The sequence below is a fragment of the Somniosus microcephalus genome, chromosome 9 (genome assembly GCF_052327205.1).
Source record: "Somniosus microcephalus isolate GS21.2 chromosome 9, FLI_Smic_1.0, whole genome shotgun sequence".
NCBI classification, from domain to species: Eukaryota; Metazoa; Chordata; class Chondrichthyes; order Squaliformes; family Somniosidae; genus Somniosus; species Somniosus microcephalus.
Window position 1 is genome coordinate 224,344,569 of NC_140995.1, and position 15,995 is coordinate 224,360,563.

Here is a 15,995-nt window from a genome sequence, read left to right on the forward strand (position 1 = left end):
GAGGTCGGGATGGGAGAGGCCGTGGAGGGATTTGAACACAAGGAGGAGAATGTTAAATTTGAAGGGTTGGTGGACAGGGAGCCAATGTACGCTAGGGAGCACAGGGGTAAAAGGTCAGTGGGATTTGGTGTAGGTTAGAATACTGACAGCAGAGTTGTGGATGTGCTGAAGTTCATGGCGGGTGGGGGATGGGAGGCCTACCTAATAACTGCTTTTATTATTGTAAAACGCAGCAAAGCAAAGAGCAAGAAAATGCAACTCGACCCATCAAGCTTGCTCTTTCCAAAGACTCTAGTTAATCCATTCCATCGTGGACTCAAATCCATTTAGTCATAGAGGGAATGGTCTGCAAAGCTTCTCCTTGCTACAAGGGTAAATCAGGTCAAATTCCAGTATATTTACCCCACCTACGTTCTGGATCCTTAGCCTTCCTTGGGCAACATTTTCACGGCATTGCAATCTCCCTCTGGTCAAAGTAAAGAACGTGATATTTCCATGGAATGACATCTGCTGAGGAAGAGTTGGGATTTGGAAATGCGGCACACCAGGAAAGTGCAGGGCTACAAGGAAAGAGCGGGGTGGGGGTGGGACTAATCGGATACCTCTTTCAAGGAGCTGGCACAGGCACGCTGGGCTGAATGGCCTCCTTCTGTGCTGTAAGATTCTACACTGATTCGACACTTGAGTTTGTTTGCTGTGCTAACTCAAGCTGGGTGCTGACAGAGGCGGGCGTTTTTTGGAACACTCCTGCAGCGAGACGCTGAAAATAAAGTCAACCTGGCGTGAAGCCTTCTAATCTTCGCTTAACCCCACCTCCCCCATATGCCATGTTGCCACTGTTTAATAAAAACAGGTGCCTCGACAGTTAACGCAACTGCGTGGGACCGATGCAAGCTTCCTGTCTTTGTGCAACTACTGTACGGGAGCCTTTATTCATGGTGGTGATACCAGCTGTAATAACAGGCATCCTGCAGAAAGGTTCCATTAACAGGTAGTGCGGACCAAACAGAGCGCTGAAAGTACTGATTATGTGTTCTGTATAAAACCATCCGCCATGATGGTGGGGGGAGGAGGAGAGCAGAAGAATAAGCTGATCCCGTCATTTCACCAGTGGATTGAATTTTTGTCAGCCTTGGCTTCTTCTTATCGTGCCCACGGACAGTCTATACATAGCCCAGCCAGAACTGGACACATTTTTGCGCCTTGTTGTTGGATTCAGCAAGATCTGCAACAGTGCAGGGTTCCTCTAACGATGGGCATTGCAGGAGATGTTGCATAGTCTGTGCCTCAGTTCCACATTCACAAGTTGTCGGGCTGGTTGAATATCCCCATTTGCTTAGTGACACCTTTGAGCAACCTACACCGGTCCTAAGTCTGTTAAGGCACTTCCAGGTTGCCCAGTTGTAATTAGCTCCTGGGGGAAGGCTTTCATCGGGTAAAATTTCCATCGCTGGGGGTTGTTCAAGACTGGCGAGCCGGTCTTTCCACAAGGCGATGCGGGCTTCAGATGAGGTTGATTGTAATGGAACAACACTGTTCATGAAGCTCTTCCTTGACTTTAGGCGGCTGGGTGTAGGTGTATGACAATGCAGAGGGTGCCTCTCATCTGATGTTTGACGGAGTCGCTCTTTCTTGCTGGCTACCGTTCTTCTTATATCAGGGGGAGCGATACCCGCCAGGATATATAGGCTGTTGGTGTTTGTTGGTTTTAAGCAACCTGTGATAAATCGGCAGCTTGCATTCAGAACGGCATCCATCTTCTTGGCATTAATAGACCTTTCCCATGCAGGGCAGGCGTATTCGGCAGTGGAAAAGCAAAGAGCAAGTGCACTGGTTCGCAATGTTTTCGGGCTTGCTCCCCATCTTGTGTTAGTGAGCTTATTCAGGATGTTGTTTCGTGCGCTCACTTTTGCCTTTGTCTTCTCGATGTGGTTCTTGAAGGTGAGGCATCGGTCAAGGGTGACTCCTAAGTAGATAGGGTGCTCGCAATGCGTCAGTGTTGCTCCACACCAGGTTACTTTCAACTGGCGTTTGGCTTCACGGTTTCTGAGGTGGAATGCACAAACTTGCGTCTTTGATGGGTTTGCGCGAAGGTGGTTTTCTTCATAGTAGGATTTTAGTCCCTCCAAGGCCTCAGAAAGCGTTTTCTCCATGGTGTTAAAATCAGTGCTTTGGGCAGTGACACATAAGTCATCAGCATATATAAAACGGCGTGTGACACCGTCTATAGGTTGGTCATTCGTGTAGATGTTGTACAGCAGCGCACGCTTCCCTGAGGAAGACCATTCTTCTGAATACGCCACCTGCTGCGCTTCCCACCTAGTTCAACATAGAACGGGCCTTGGCTGAGTTGATAGAACTCTGGCCTTTGAGTCAAAAAGTCGTGGGTTCAAGTCCCGCTACAGAGACTTGAGCACATAATCTAAGCTGACACCCCAGTGCAGTGCTGAGGAAGTGCTGCCTTGTCAGAGGTGCCATTTTTCAGATGAGACGTTAAACCAAGGCCCCCATCTGCCCTCTCAGGAGGATGTGAACGATCCAATGGCACTATTTCGAAGAAGACCAGGAGAGTTCTCCACAGAGTCGTGGCTAATATTTGTCCCTCAGCCAACATCATTAAAACAGATTATCTGTTCATTTTCACACTGCTGTTTGTGGGAGCTTGCTGTGCGCAAATTGGCTGCAGTGTTTCACTACATTACAGTAGCGATGACACTTCAAAAAGTACTTCATTGGCTGCAAAGCGCTTTGGGACATCCTGAGGTCGTGAAAGGCGCTATAGAAATGCAAGACTTGTTTTCTTTCATACACGAACAGCACGATAGCACGACATGCAGGCCTGCAACATTTATGCCATGTGCGTTCACATCTGTGATCTTCCACAACCCTGTACGGAGCCTGCAGGCTCTTCCCTGGAGCATTAATTGGAAACCAAGGTGTCCCTGGACTCTTCCCAATGGCTGGTTTCAGAGCGCCGCTGCTGTGAGAGACTCAATGGGAAAGAGAAAGTAAACCCACAACACCGTGGCAACAGTACAAGAGGGCACAGGTTCAGCACTGTGACGCCGGAGTTTAGGACAGACGGCAGGAAGCATAGAGGTTGTTTAGCAGCTGGAACGTGTGCCAGGAAGGTCAGGGCTCTGGATTCATTTAAGAAACAGCTGGTTGCTGTAATGGGAAGATGGTAGGGTTGTTTTCTTGGAACGATTGAAGGGCTTTCTTCCTCCAAACCTGCACCTGTGGTCCTGTAATGCACAAATACATGGAATGATTCTCTGAATATCAGTTGCTGTTTTTCTTTCCGTTTGTATTTCCTTTCAGTTGTACACATAGAGCAGAGTAGAATGACTCCGACATGTCCCTGAGTAGTTTAAATAAAGAGATGCTCCTGTGGGGCTATCTAGCTCTGATATTAAAAAGATCAGCTGTGGCTCAGTGGGTAGCTCCGAGTCAGAAGGTTGTGGGTTCAAGTCCCACCTCAGAGACTTGAGCACAAAATCCAGGCTGACGCACTAATGCAATACTGAGGGAGTTCCTCACTGTCGGAGGTGCCGTCTTTCAGATGAGCAGTTTAAAACCGAGGCCCTGTCTGCCCTCTCAGGTGGATATAAAGGATGCCATGGCACTACTTTGAAGAAGAGCAGGGGAGTTCAAAATCAGATGATCTGGTCATTAACCCATTGCTGTATGTGGGACCTTGCTGTGCTCAAATTGGCTGCCGCGTTTCCCTATGTTACAATAGTGACTACACTTCAAAAGTACTTCATCAGCTGTAAAGCGCTTTGGGATGTCCTGAGGTAGTGAAAGGTGCCATAGAAATGTAAGTCTTTCTTTATTAATAAGGTTAAGTCAGTTAGGTATCATGTGTAAAAATGGCCAGAAGGGGGAGTGCTGAGCGAGTGGGCAGGGGGGCAGGCAGGGGGGCAATGCTGACCATTGGAGATTGGTTACAACGAGAACCCACCAGGCTGGGGAGACAGGTGAAAACCGTAAGGAGAAGCTCCTTGGGATAAAGTGCGGTTGTTGTCAGTGTTCTTGTCAAATCCATTCCAAAAGAGCCACTTGCGTGCTGAGGGCTATCCTGTGACCCGAGGTGACACGAGTTGTAAAGTGAACACGGCACACCCTGATACCACATCTCCACAGTTTTATCAGCTCCATTCCCGGGAGGAATGCCTCAACCATTTCCCATAGAACAGGATATGCCAGGCCCAACTGTAATCACACATTTATCATTCACCACCCGCCCCCCCCCCTCCCCCAGTACACTTGCTCCTAGTATCATTAATTCCACCATCGCGTTCTGTTTCCTCCCTGGGTGAACGTGGGAATTTGGAACGTCCTGTTCTTTTTTTTTCACCCCGAGCTGGCGTGCTTCCTGACACGATCACCTGAGAACATCCCACTGGCAAGAAAACCTCTGAGTTTGTTAAAAGAACTCTCGGCTTGATGTTGCATTTCTCTGAGTTTGCTCAGCTAGCGCTGGGCAGTGGAACGCCTTGCCACTTCAGGCACACCCAGTGCCAACACCCAGCCCACCAGGGTCACGTGTGGCAGGGCAGAGCCGAGCTTTCTCCTTTCGGTCCCCCCCCCACCTCCCCCTACAATGTGCCTCAGCCCCAACATCTCGAGGAACAGCACCTCATCTTTCGATTAAGCACTTCACAGCCTTCCGGACTCAACATCGAGTTCAACAATTTCAGATCATAACCTCTGCTCCCAATTAAATCTCTCCTGCCTTCCTTCCCTTTTGTTCTTTCCTCCCCTCCCCACTTTCCCTGCTACTGTGCTTGCTTAAAATCTGTTACACCTCTAACTTTTTCCAGTTCTGATGAAAGGCCATTGACCTGAAACGTTAACTCTGTTTCTCTCTCCTGCTGAGTATTGCCAGCATTTTCTGTTTATTTTTCTGATTTCCAGCAGCCTCAGTATTTTGCCTTTTGTATCGGAGCGGCAGAGCAGTCCGACGTTCTCCATGCCGGAAACCTCACGGCTGCTCCGAGTGAGATTGTCCTTTCTTTGCCGAATTTGAGGCAGGTTTATAATGAGGGCCTATAACCACAGGGAACATTAGGCTGAGAGCAACCAAAGACATAGGACTCCGTGGGTCACAACATCCACCATTGGGGAAAGAGGTTCCCACTTTCCATAGACTTCCCTGTAGGCCAGGCTTCCTGGTTAATAATGACTGATCACTTCCAAACGGGTATCTAAATGATCTCAAATAAATTTAAAGTTCTTGCACACGCCTACTTCCTGTAACACTTTCTCCATCTTTGCCCCTCACACTCTGTTGATAACACCACTCTCTTGAATATTGTAACACCACTGCACCCCCTAATATTATTAAACAGTATTCCACCTCACCATGAACAACGCCACAAGTGACCTGCTAATATAAATATTAAAGGTCTGAGAGTGTCACATACTTACATATCACACTTCTGGGGTAAAACTTTAGTTGTCATACAATAGATGTCACACTTCAAGTTGTCAAAAAGTATACAAAAAAAAGAAAGAAAATCATTTCTTGCTTTTTTTTGACTCAGAGCCAGAAATGTATAAGCTCCCGCCAATCTACAAATTTGCTTCACCAACAGCAATGAACTTCTAACTAACCTCAGGAGGTTCCTATTTTCAGAAATTGGTCTTTGGGACCTTAAAGAGACAGGCCACATTAAATGTGAGGAGCAGAGCAGTGTTCCTGTCCTTCTAATAATCTTACTTACTGTGAACAATGCTGTGGAAAATCTGCTCATCTTATAATGAGTGAGTAGGAATGATTACAGTGTAAATAATCTCATCTCATCTCTGGGTTCGATGACAATAAACCACTTGAGATTTCCTCCCATGTATTATAAAGTTGGCAGCTACCCCACACTGGAATTATTACAGTGTGCTCACCCATCCATTTATAAATGTCATATTCAGGAACTCTCACTCGCTCTCTCGCTCTTCCCCAGTGAGCCTTTTCATACTTTTTTGGGTGGTCAGTTTTCTCCCCTCTTCTTCTGAAGGTGCTGGGCCAGTGTTTCAAGGACACCCATCGGCACCTTTCATGACCTCAGGATTTCCCAAAGTGCTTTACATCCAATGAAGTACTTGTGGTAAACCACTGTCATACCTGTCTGTGTCTGTATGTGTATTCCACTAGGTACAGGTCTGGACATGCCTCGGCTGACTCCTCCCACTATTCCAGGTATATAAGTGACTACCTCCCAGTCCCTTAGTATTCTGGACGGGTCGACCACTCGAGACAAGACCTTCATTCTTTAGTTAATAAAAGCCTGATTGTTACTCGCTCAACTTCAGTCTTTTGAGTAATTGATGGCGCATCAATTTTATTAACTAAATTTTTTATAATGGAGAAGATCCTCACACCAGCATGCCTGGACCTGGACAGTCGGGAAGCGGACGCTTCCACCAAGTTTGCTCACTGGCTCACGTGCTTCGAGACATTCCTGACTGCCTCCACTGCGGTCGAAACGGATGCGGACAAACTGTCTGTCCTGTTCTCCAAGGTGAACCACCGAGTGTACTCAGTCATCCGGGATGCGACCTCGTACACAGCCGCCCTCCAGCTCCTCAAGACCCAGTACACGCGCCCTGTGAACGAAGTATACGCTAGGCACCTTCTGGGGAGTCGCAAGCAACAACCTGGGGAATCGACTGAGGAATACCTCCAAGCACTGTCCGTGCTTGGCCGGGCCTGTGGGTGTAAGGCGGTAACGCCCACTAAGTACACGGAGGAACTGATCCGGGATGCCTTCGTAGCGGGCCACAGGTCCAACTACACCAGACAGCGACTGCTGGAGCAGAGTGACCTCACCCTCGACAAAGCCTCCGACATCGCACTAACGCTGGACGCAGCCTTCCGGGGCATGGATGCCTACTCCTCTGCACCGTGGACGCCGCGGGGAACGACAACCTGGGACACGGTAGGACAGCCCCATAGCACCGTGCCACCCCAGCCACAGCCCAACAACGGCCCAACTACCGCAGCAGTGTCCCAAAGCCAGACAGCAGTATCCCAAGGCCAGAAATGCTACTTCTGTGGCCAGGCCAAACACCCCAGAGCGCGCTGCCCGGCGAAGAATGCAACCTGCTCGGGCTGCGGGAAAAAGGGACACTACGCCAGCGTCTGCAAGGCCAAAGCCACCCCGAACGCCAGCAGCGCCGCGTGTGGGCCGTGCGAGCCGCCATCTTGGGCCTCCCCAGCCATGTGCGAACCACCGCAGCAGCAGCCATCTTGGACGACTCCAGCCACATGGGAATCATGGGCGCCGCCATCTTGGACACCAGCCGGGACGCAGCAGACCGCCAACCCCCCCCCCATCTGATACTCGCAGCGACACACCGACCCCTACGCTGGCCTCTGTGACGCTGGACCAAACGAGACCGCACCAGCTAGCTCGGTCCAAATGGACGTTAAGGTAAACGGCCATGCAATAAACTGCCTTTTTGACTCCGGGAGCACAGAGAGCTTCATCCACCCCGACACGGTGCGGCGTTGCTCTCTCCCAGTCCTGCCTGCGCACCAGCGGATTTCTATGGCCTCCGAGTCCCAGTCAGCGGACATTGGCGGCTACTGCATGGTGACACTAGTAGTAGACGGGACTGTGTTCAATAATTTTAAACTCCTGGTCCTGCCCGACCTCTGCGCTGCCGTTCTACTGGGGTTGGATTTCCAGTGCCACCTCAAAAGCGTTACGATGGCGTACGGTGGCCCCCTCCCCCCACTCACAGTCCGCAGCCAGCAGCCTCCAAATTGCCCGCCGCGCACTAGATGCAACCTCTCCACACTCAGAGTCCCACCCCCCCCACTGTTTGCTAACCTCACCCCCGACTGTAAGCCCATCGCCACAAAGAGCAGGCGATACAGTGCCGGGGACAGGGTTTTCATCAAAACCGAAGTGGAACGGCTCCTGAAGGAGGGGATTATTGAGGGCAGCTCCAGCCCCTGGCGAGCCCAGGTTGTGGTCGTTAAGACCGGCGAGAAACAACGCCTGGTCATCGACTACAGCCAAACAATAAACCGCTACACCCTGCTGGACGCCTACCCACTCCCCCGCATAGCTGACATGGTCAACCAGATCGCGCAGTACCGCGTCTTTTCGACCATTGACCTGAAATCAGCGTACCACCAGCTCCCCATCAGCCCTGAAGACCGCCAGTATACTGCTTTTGAGGCAAACGGCCGCCTCTATCACTTCCTTAGGGTTCCCTTCGGCGTTACCAACGGGGTCTCCGTCTTCCAAAGGGAGATGGACCGGATGGTCGATCAAAACGAGCTGCAGGCCACTTTCCCTTACCTAGATAATGTGACCATCTGCGGCCATGACTTGCAGGACCATGACGCAAACCTCGAGAAATTCCTCCGCACCGCCCAACTCCTGAACCTGACATATAACAAGGAGAAGTGCATATTCCGCACAGACCGCCTCGCCATCCTTGGCTGTGTTGTAGAACACGGGGTCATCGGTCCCGACCCGGACCGGATGCGTCCCCTTATGGAACTCCCACTGCCCCACTGCCTAAAAGCTCTGAAGAGGTGCCTAGGGTTTTTTTCCTACTACGCTCAGTGGGTCCCCTACTATGCAGACAAAGCCCGTCCGCTGATCAAGTCCACCTCTTTTCCCGTGACGGCAGAGGCCCGCTTAGCCTTCCACCGTATCAAGGAAGACATTGCCAAAGCCACCATGCACGCAGTGGACGAATCCATCCCCTTCCAGGTGGAAAGCGATGCGTCCGACTTCGCTCTGGCCGCCACCCTTAATCAGGCGGGGAGACCTGTGGCATTCTTCTCACGAACCCTCCAGGGCCCGGAGACCAGACACTCCGCGGTCGAGAAGGAGGCCCAGGCTATCGTGGAGGCTGTGCGTCATTGGAGGCACTACCTGGCCGGAAAACGATTTACCCTGCTCACTGACCAGCGTTCAGTTGCTTTTATGTTCAACAACAAGCAGAGGGGCAAAATCAAAAATGACAAGATCTTGAGGTGGAGAATCGAACTTTCCACCTACAATTACGAGATCTTGTACCGGCCTGGGAAGCTCAATGAACCCCCAGATGCCCTATCGCGTGGCACCTGCGCCAGCGCGCAGATCGATAGGCTGAGGGCCCTCCACAATGACCTCTGCCACCCGGGGGTCACCAGGTTCTTCCACTTCATCAAGGCCCGCAACCTGCCTTACTCCATTGAGGAGGTCAGGACCATGACCAAGAACTGCCAAGTCTGCGCTGAGTGCAAACCGCACTTTTATAGACCAGACAGAGCCCACCTGATAAAAGCCACTCGCCCTTTCGAACGCCTGAGCGTCGATTTTAAAGGGCCTCTCCCCTCCTCCGACCGCAATGTGTACTTCCTCAACATCATTGACGAGTACTCCCGGTTCCCGTTCGCTATCCCCTGCCCGGACATGACCAGTGCCACGGTCATTAAATGTCTGAACAGCCTCTTCACCCTGTTCGGTTTCCCCAGCTATATCCAAAGCGACCGGGGCTCATCGTTTATGAGCGACGAACTCCGCCAGTACCTGCTCGCTAGGGGTATAGCCACAAGCAGGACCACCAGTTACAACCCCCGGGGGAACGGACAGGTGGAAAGAGAGAATGCAACTGTTTGGAAGGCTGCCCTACTAGCCTTAAAGTCTAGGGGCCTTCCGACCTCCCGCTGGCAGGAGGTGCTCCCCGATGCGCTCCACTCGATTCGGTCACTTCTCTGCACTGCCACCAATGCCACCCCTCACGAGAAAATGTTTGTCTTCCCAAGGAAGTCCACATCGGGGACATCGTTACCGCCATGGCTGACGTCCCCAGGGCCGGTACTACTGAGAAGACACGTGAGGGCCAATAAAACGGACCCCCTGGTCGAGAGGGTCGACCTCCTCCACGCCAACCCCCAGTACGCTTACATTGCGTACCCGGACGGGCGGGAGGACACAGTCTCCATACGAGACCTCGCACCCTCGGGGACCGCTGTAACCCACTACCCATTACCACCCCCCCCCACGACCCGATATCCAACCCCAGCAGCCGGCTCGCCTTGGACCGTCACCCATGAGGACTACACTCCAGGGCCCCAGCCTACACGGGACGCGACGCCGGAAGCTCCACCACCCCTGCCGTCGCCACGTCGATCACAGCGGCAGACAAGACCTCCGGAGAGACTCCAATACACGAACTTTTAAATACACTTCACCCCGCCGGACTCATTTTTAAACAAGGGGTGAATGTGGTAAACCACTGTCATACCTGTCTGTGTCTGTATGTGTATTCCACTAGGTACAGGTCTGGACATGCCTCGGCTGACTCCTCCCACTATTCCAGGTATATAAGTGACTACCTCCCAGTCCCTTAGTATTCTGGACGGGTCGACCACTCGAGACAAGACCTTCATTCTTTAGTTAATAAAAGCCTGATTGTTACTCGCTCAACTTCAGTCTTTTGAGTAATTGATGGCGCATCAGTACTTTTGAAGTGTAGTCACTGTCGCAATGTAGGAAACGCAGGCAGCCAACTTGCGCTCAGCGAGGTCCCACAAACAATACTGTAATAATGACCAGATCATCTGTTTTAGGGATAAGTGTTGGCCAGGACACCAGGGAGAACTCCCCTGCTCTTCTTTAAAATAATGTAACGTGATCTTTTATGTCCACCTGAGAGGGCAGATGGGGCCTCGGTTTAACGTCTCATCCAAAAGGCAGTACAGCACTCCCTCAGTCATGTAATGGAGTGTCAGCCTAGATTATTTGGTCAAGTCCCTGGAGTGAGGCTTGAACCTCTGACCATCTAACTCAGAGATGAGAGTGCTACCAACTGAACCACGGCTGACAGACCAACAGCCTGCCAGCACTCATGATGCAACTCGGAGGAGCTCTTCGGCCACTGGGAGAAGGCAATTGAGGAGGATTCTTGCGATGACTTTCCCTGTGGCAGACAGCAGGGAAACTCCTCTGTAATTACTGCAATCGGACTTGTCACCTTTCTTGAAGATGGTCACAATTACGGCATCTCTGAGATCCCCTGGCATGCTCTCCTCCTTCCAGATAAGAGAAATTAGTTCATGAATTCCCACCAGTAGTACTTCTCAGCCATGCTTTAGTGCCTTGACGGGGATTCCATCTGCTCCTCAGGCCTTGTTGTTCTTCAGTTCTCAAATGGCCTTTTCAACCTCATGCCGGGCTGGGGTTATGCTGAGATGGTGGCAGGTAGCATGCTGCGGGATGGAGTTGAGGACACTTGCGTCGAAGACAGCGTCTCGGTTAAGGAGATCTTCGAAGTGCTCCTTCCAGCGGGCACTGACTGCCTCTCTGTCCTTGATGAGTACCTTTCCGTTCTTGGCCTGCAGTGGGGTAGGACCTTGGGTGCTTGGGCCGTAGATGGTCTTGACTGCGCTAAAGAATCCATGCACATCGTGGTTGTCGGCTAGCTGCTGGATCTCCTGCGCTTTCTCCACCCACCATCTGTTCTTTAGGTCGCGAGTTTGTTGTTGGACCTCGGCCTTCAGGCGTCTGTAGAGCTGCTTTCTTGCTCTCGAGTTGTGTTGCTGTTTCCAGATCAGGAATGCCTTGCACTTGCGGCTTATTAGCTCCTGGCTCCCCTGGTCGTTCTCGTCGAACCAGTCTTGGTGTTTCCTGGTCGAGTGACCCAGCGTATTTCACAGGTGCTGATTGTGGAGGCCTTGAGTGCAGACCAGGCGCTGTGGACACTCTGTGGCTGTGACTCTGAGTCGTCAGGTTGGTTGTGAGGCGCAGGCTGAATAGGGCTTTCTTAGCAGGGTCTTTGAGTGCTCCAGCGTTGATTTTCCTGCGGCATTGCTTCTGTTGCCGCCGCTGTTTTGGGGCTACGTTGATGGAGATGACAGAGCGGATTACGCGGTGGTCGGTCCAGGAGTCGTCAGTTCCTGTCATGGTGCGGGTGATGCGGACGTCCTTGTGGTCCCTCGCTCGGACAATGACGTAGGGAAAGTCATCGCAAGAATCCTCCTCAATCGCCTTCTCCCAGTGGCTGAAAAGATTCTCCCAGTGTCGCAATGCAGATTCCGCCCACTAAGGGGCAGAATGGACATGATCTTCATCACACGTCAATAACAAAAGAAATGCAGGGAACAGCACCAACCGCTGTACATGGCCTTCTTTGATCTCACAAAGGCCTTCGACACTGTCAACCGTGAGGGATTATGGAGTGTCCTCCTCAAATTTGGCTGCCCTCAAAAGTTTGTCACTATCCTCCGCCTGTTTCATGATGACATGCAAGCCATGATCCTGACCAACGGATCCACCCAATTCACGTACAAACCGGGGTCAAGCAAGGCTGTGTCATCGCACCAACGCTCGTCTCGATCTTCCTTGCTGCAATGCTCCATCTCACCCTCAGTAAGCTCCCCACTGGAGTGGAGCTAATTTACAGAACAAACGGGAAACTGTTCAACCTCCGTTGCCTCCAGTCCCGATCCAAGGTCGTCCCATCCTCTGTCGTCGAATTACAGTATGCAGACGATGCTTGCATCTGCGCTCACTCAGAGGTCAAACTCCAAACCATCGTCAACACCTTCACCGAAGCATGGGCCTTACACTAAACATTCGTAAGACAAAGGTCCTCTACTAACCTGCCCCCGCCACACAGTACTGTCCCCCGATTATCAAAATCCACGAAAAGGCCTTGGACAACGTGGACCACTTTCCATACCTCGGGAGCCTACTGTCAACAAGGGCAGATGTCGATGACGAAGTCCAACACCGCCTTCAGTGTGCCAGTGCAGCCTTTGGTCGCCTGAGGAAGAGAGTGTTTGAAGACCGGGACCTCAAACCCGGCACTAAGCTCATGGTCTACAGAGCAGCAGTGATATCCACCCTGCTGTATGCCTCAGAGACATGGACCATGTACAGCAGGCACCTCAAAGCACTGGAGAGGTACCACCAACGCTGCCTCCTGCAAATCCATTGGCAGGATAGGCGCACCAATGTCAGTGTTTTCGCTCAGGCCAACATCCCCAGCATCGATGCTTTGACCACACTCAATCAGCTCCGATGGATGGGTCACATCGTCCGCATGCCCGATACGAGACTCCCAAAACAAACGCTCTACTTGGAGCTCCGGCACGGCAAGAGAGCCCCAGGTGGGCAGAGGAAACTTCAAGGACACCCTCAAAGCCTCCTTGAAAAAGTACAACATCCCCACTGACACCTGGGAATCCCTGGCCCAAGGCCGCACAAAGTGGAGGAGAAGCATCCGAGAAGGCGCCGAACACCGAGTCTCTTCACCGGGAGCAAGCGGAAGCCAAGCGCAGGCAGCGCAAGGAGCGCACGTCAACCCAAGCACCCCACCCACCCGCCCCTTCAACTACCGTCTGCCCCACCTGTGACAGAGACTGTCGGTCCCGCATTGGACTCATCAGTCACCTGCGAACTCATTTTTAATGTGGAAGCAAGTCATCCTCGGTTCCGAGGGGCTGCCTAAGAAGAAGAAGAAGACTCATGATGCCCCGGATGGGTACCCACGCCCAAAGAGCTATAACCCTCCAACCCTCAGCAGAGGAGGGCGGTCAAACTGGTAAAAAAAAACAGAACAATTGCTTGGGCCTCACGATGGAAATGAGGATGGAACGGCAACGGCGTCGCAGCCAACAGGCAGCCCAGTGCTGGCAGTGTGATGGATTAGTGCACAGTAACACGACTGTTGGTGGGTTGACGGGCCAGTGGAATGAAGGTTGGCTCCGACTGCTGTGCCGAGCTCAACGTGAACAAGGGCCCAATTGTACAGGCTAAGTACGAAACAGAACGGGCCACTTAAAGTCAGCAAGCTACCTGCCAAGACAGGGGAAGTCGCAGGATTAATCTGAAATGTTTAACTTTGTATAATTACTTCTCCCCTTAAACACCGACATTTTTGGACTGCTCGAGCGGAGGCGTGGGGGTGGGGGCTGTTTTCTTGCTAAGGGATACGCTTTCTCTGTTGACTGGATAATATTGTTGACGACTGCCATCTGACCTGAAGGATTGGTTAGCACAGAAGTTGAGTTTTGCGAGTTAGAGCTGCTGAAGAAAGTCATTTCTTTTATTCAACCGTGAAGTATTTCTTTTTTCGTTTTTTTTAAAATAAAAGGACCTGACACCAATCTAAAGTGGCTTTTCCTTGGCTCACGCTTCACTCCTGACTGCTCAGGAAGAGGTGTTGAGTGGGATTAAGGGCTGCTTCATAGGCTGGGGTTAAATAGGGGTCACCCCAGCCGCTCTTGTACACATCCGAGGGCTGGAATGAGTTGTGAGGAAGAGCAGTTGAGACTGGGATGTCGAAGTAATTTAAGAAACAACTCGATGTTATAAATGGGAACACAACAGGGTTAGAGTTCTCCGGAACAGTGAGATCAAATGGGCCGATGGGCCCACTTCATTTGAACCCGTCTTGCGACCAAAAGAAATAGAAATTTCAGATCGGCTGAGGAAGTGAAAGGGAGATAAGGCCCCAGGACCTGATGGAGTTTATACAGGTGCACTTAAAGTAACAGCCAGCAAAATTAGTCATGTCCTTGTCACTATCTTTAGGGAATCATGAGAAACGCAAGCAGTGCCTGAGGATTGGAAAGTAGATAACACAACCTGAAAGTCAATGGAAATAAGAATCGGGGAGAGATGTGAAACGGGCTGCCGATTCGCTGTCACCTGTTTTACACTATGGCACAAAGTCAAAATTACCCCCAATCAGTCATTAAAAAGGGGCAACGGGACTTAGGAAACCACAGGCCACCTGTTGTAGGTAAGGTATTGGAAGGTATCCTGAAAGAGAGGATAATGAAACACTTGGCATGGTGAAAGGGAGCCAGCATGGACTTATGGGAAGGAGGTCATAGAATCTTACACACAGGCCATTCGGCCCATTGCGCCTGTGCCGGCTCTTTGAAAGAGCTCGTCAATTAGTCCCACTCCCCCGCTCTTTCCCCATAGACCCCCAATTTCTTTTCCTTTTCAGCTATAAATCTAATTTCACCACGCTTTCAGGCAGTGCCTTCCAGATCATAACAACTCGCTGAGTAAAACAAATTCTCATCTCCCCACTGGTTCTTTTGCCAATTACCTTAAAGCTGTGTCCACTGGTTACCGACCCTCCTGCCACCGGAGACAGTTTCTCCTTATTTACTCAATCAAAACCCTTCATAATTCTGGACCCCTCTATCAAAACTCCCTTTTACCTTCTCTGCTCGAAGGAGAACAACCTCAACTTCTCTAGTCTCTTTACATAACTGAAGTCCCTCATCCCAGATACCATTCCAGTAAAGCTCCTCTGCACCTTTCCAAGGTCTTGGCATCCTTCCTAAAGTGTGGTGTGCAGAATTGGACACAATACTCTAGCCGAGCCCTAACCAGTGATTTATAAAATCTTGCCTAACAGATTTACTACAACTGTTCAAGGAAATGATGGGCCTTGTTGACAGCAGACATTTTGAGAATGTGATTTCATGATTTCAGCAAGGCTTTCGATATTCTCACGTTAATAGGGCAAGGAATAGGACGCAGACTTTTATATAAAATTACATCGCATGTACAGCACAGAAACAGGCCATTCGGCCCAACTGATCCATGCCAGTGTTTATGCTCCACACGAGCCTCCTCCTGCCCTACTTCATCTAACCCTATCAGCATATCCTTCTATTCCTTTCACCCTCATGTACTTATCTAGCTTCCCCTTAAATTCATCTATGCCATTCACCTCAACGACTCCTTGTGGTAACGAGTTCTGCATTCTAGCCACTCTCTGAGTAAAGTAGTTTCTCCTGAATTCCTTAATGAATTTATTAGTGACTATCTTATATTTATGGCCCCTAGATTTGGACTCCCGCAAGCAGAAACATTTTCTCTACGCCTACCCTATCAAACCCTTTCATAACTTTTAAGGTGGATTGGCTAAACCACAGAAATCAATGGACAGTTGTGAATGGCACTAAGTGGCAAAAAGGTGATGAGTGAGGTGCTACATGGAAGAGGATGTGGGGCCAT

General features: G+C 50.8%; 1 protein-coding gene across 5 annotated transcripts in view; it reads right to left on the reverse strand.

The window, feature by feature from the left end:
• daam2 (dishevelled associated activator of morphogenesis 2) overlaps positions 1-15,995 on the reverse strand; it is a 329,728-nt gene that overhangs the window by 211,940 nt on the left and 101,793 nt on the right. Inside the window, exon 1 of one of the 5 annotated variants that reach the window (XM_085997940.1) lies at positions 403-507. The exons of the other annotated variants lie outside the window; for them this stretch is intronic. Coding sequence (XP_085854066.1) covers positions 403-507 — 105 coding nt within the window. Of the gene's footprint in view, positions 1-402; positions 508-15,995 lie in introns of those variants that run through there. 5 annotated transcript variants of the gene reach the window in all.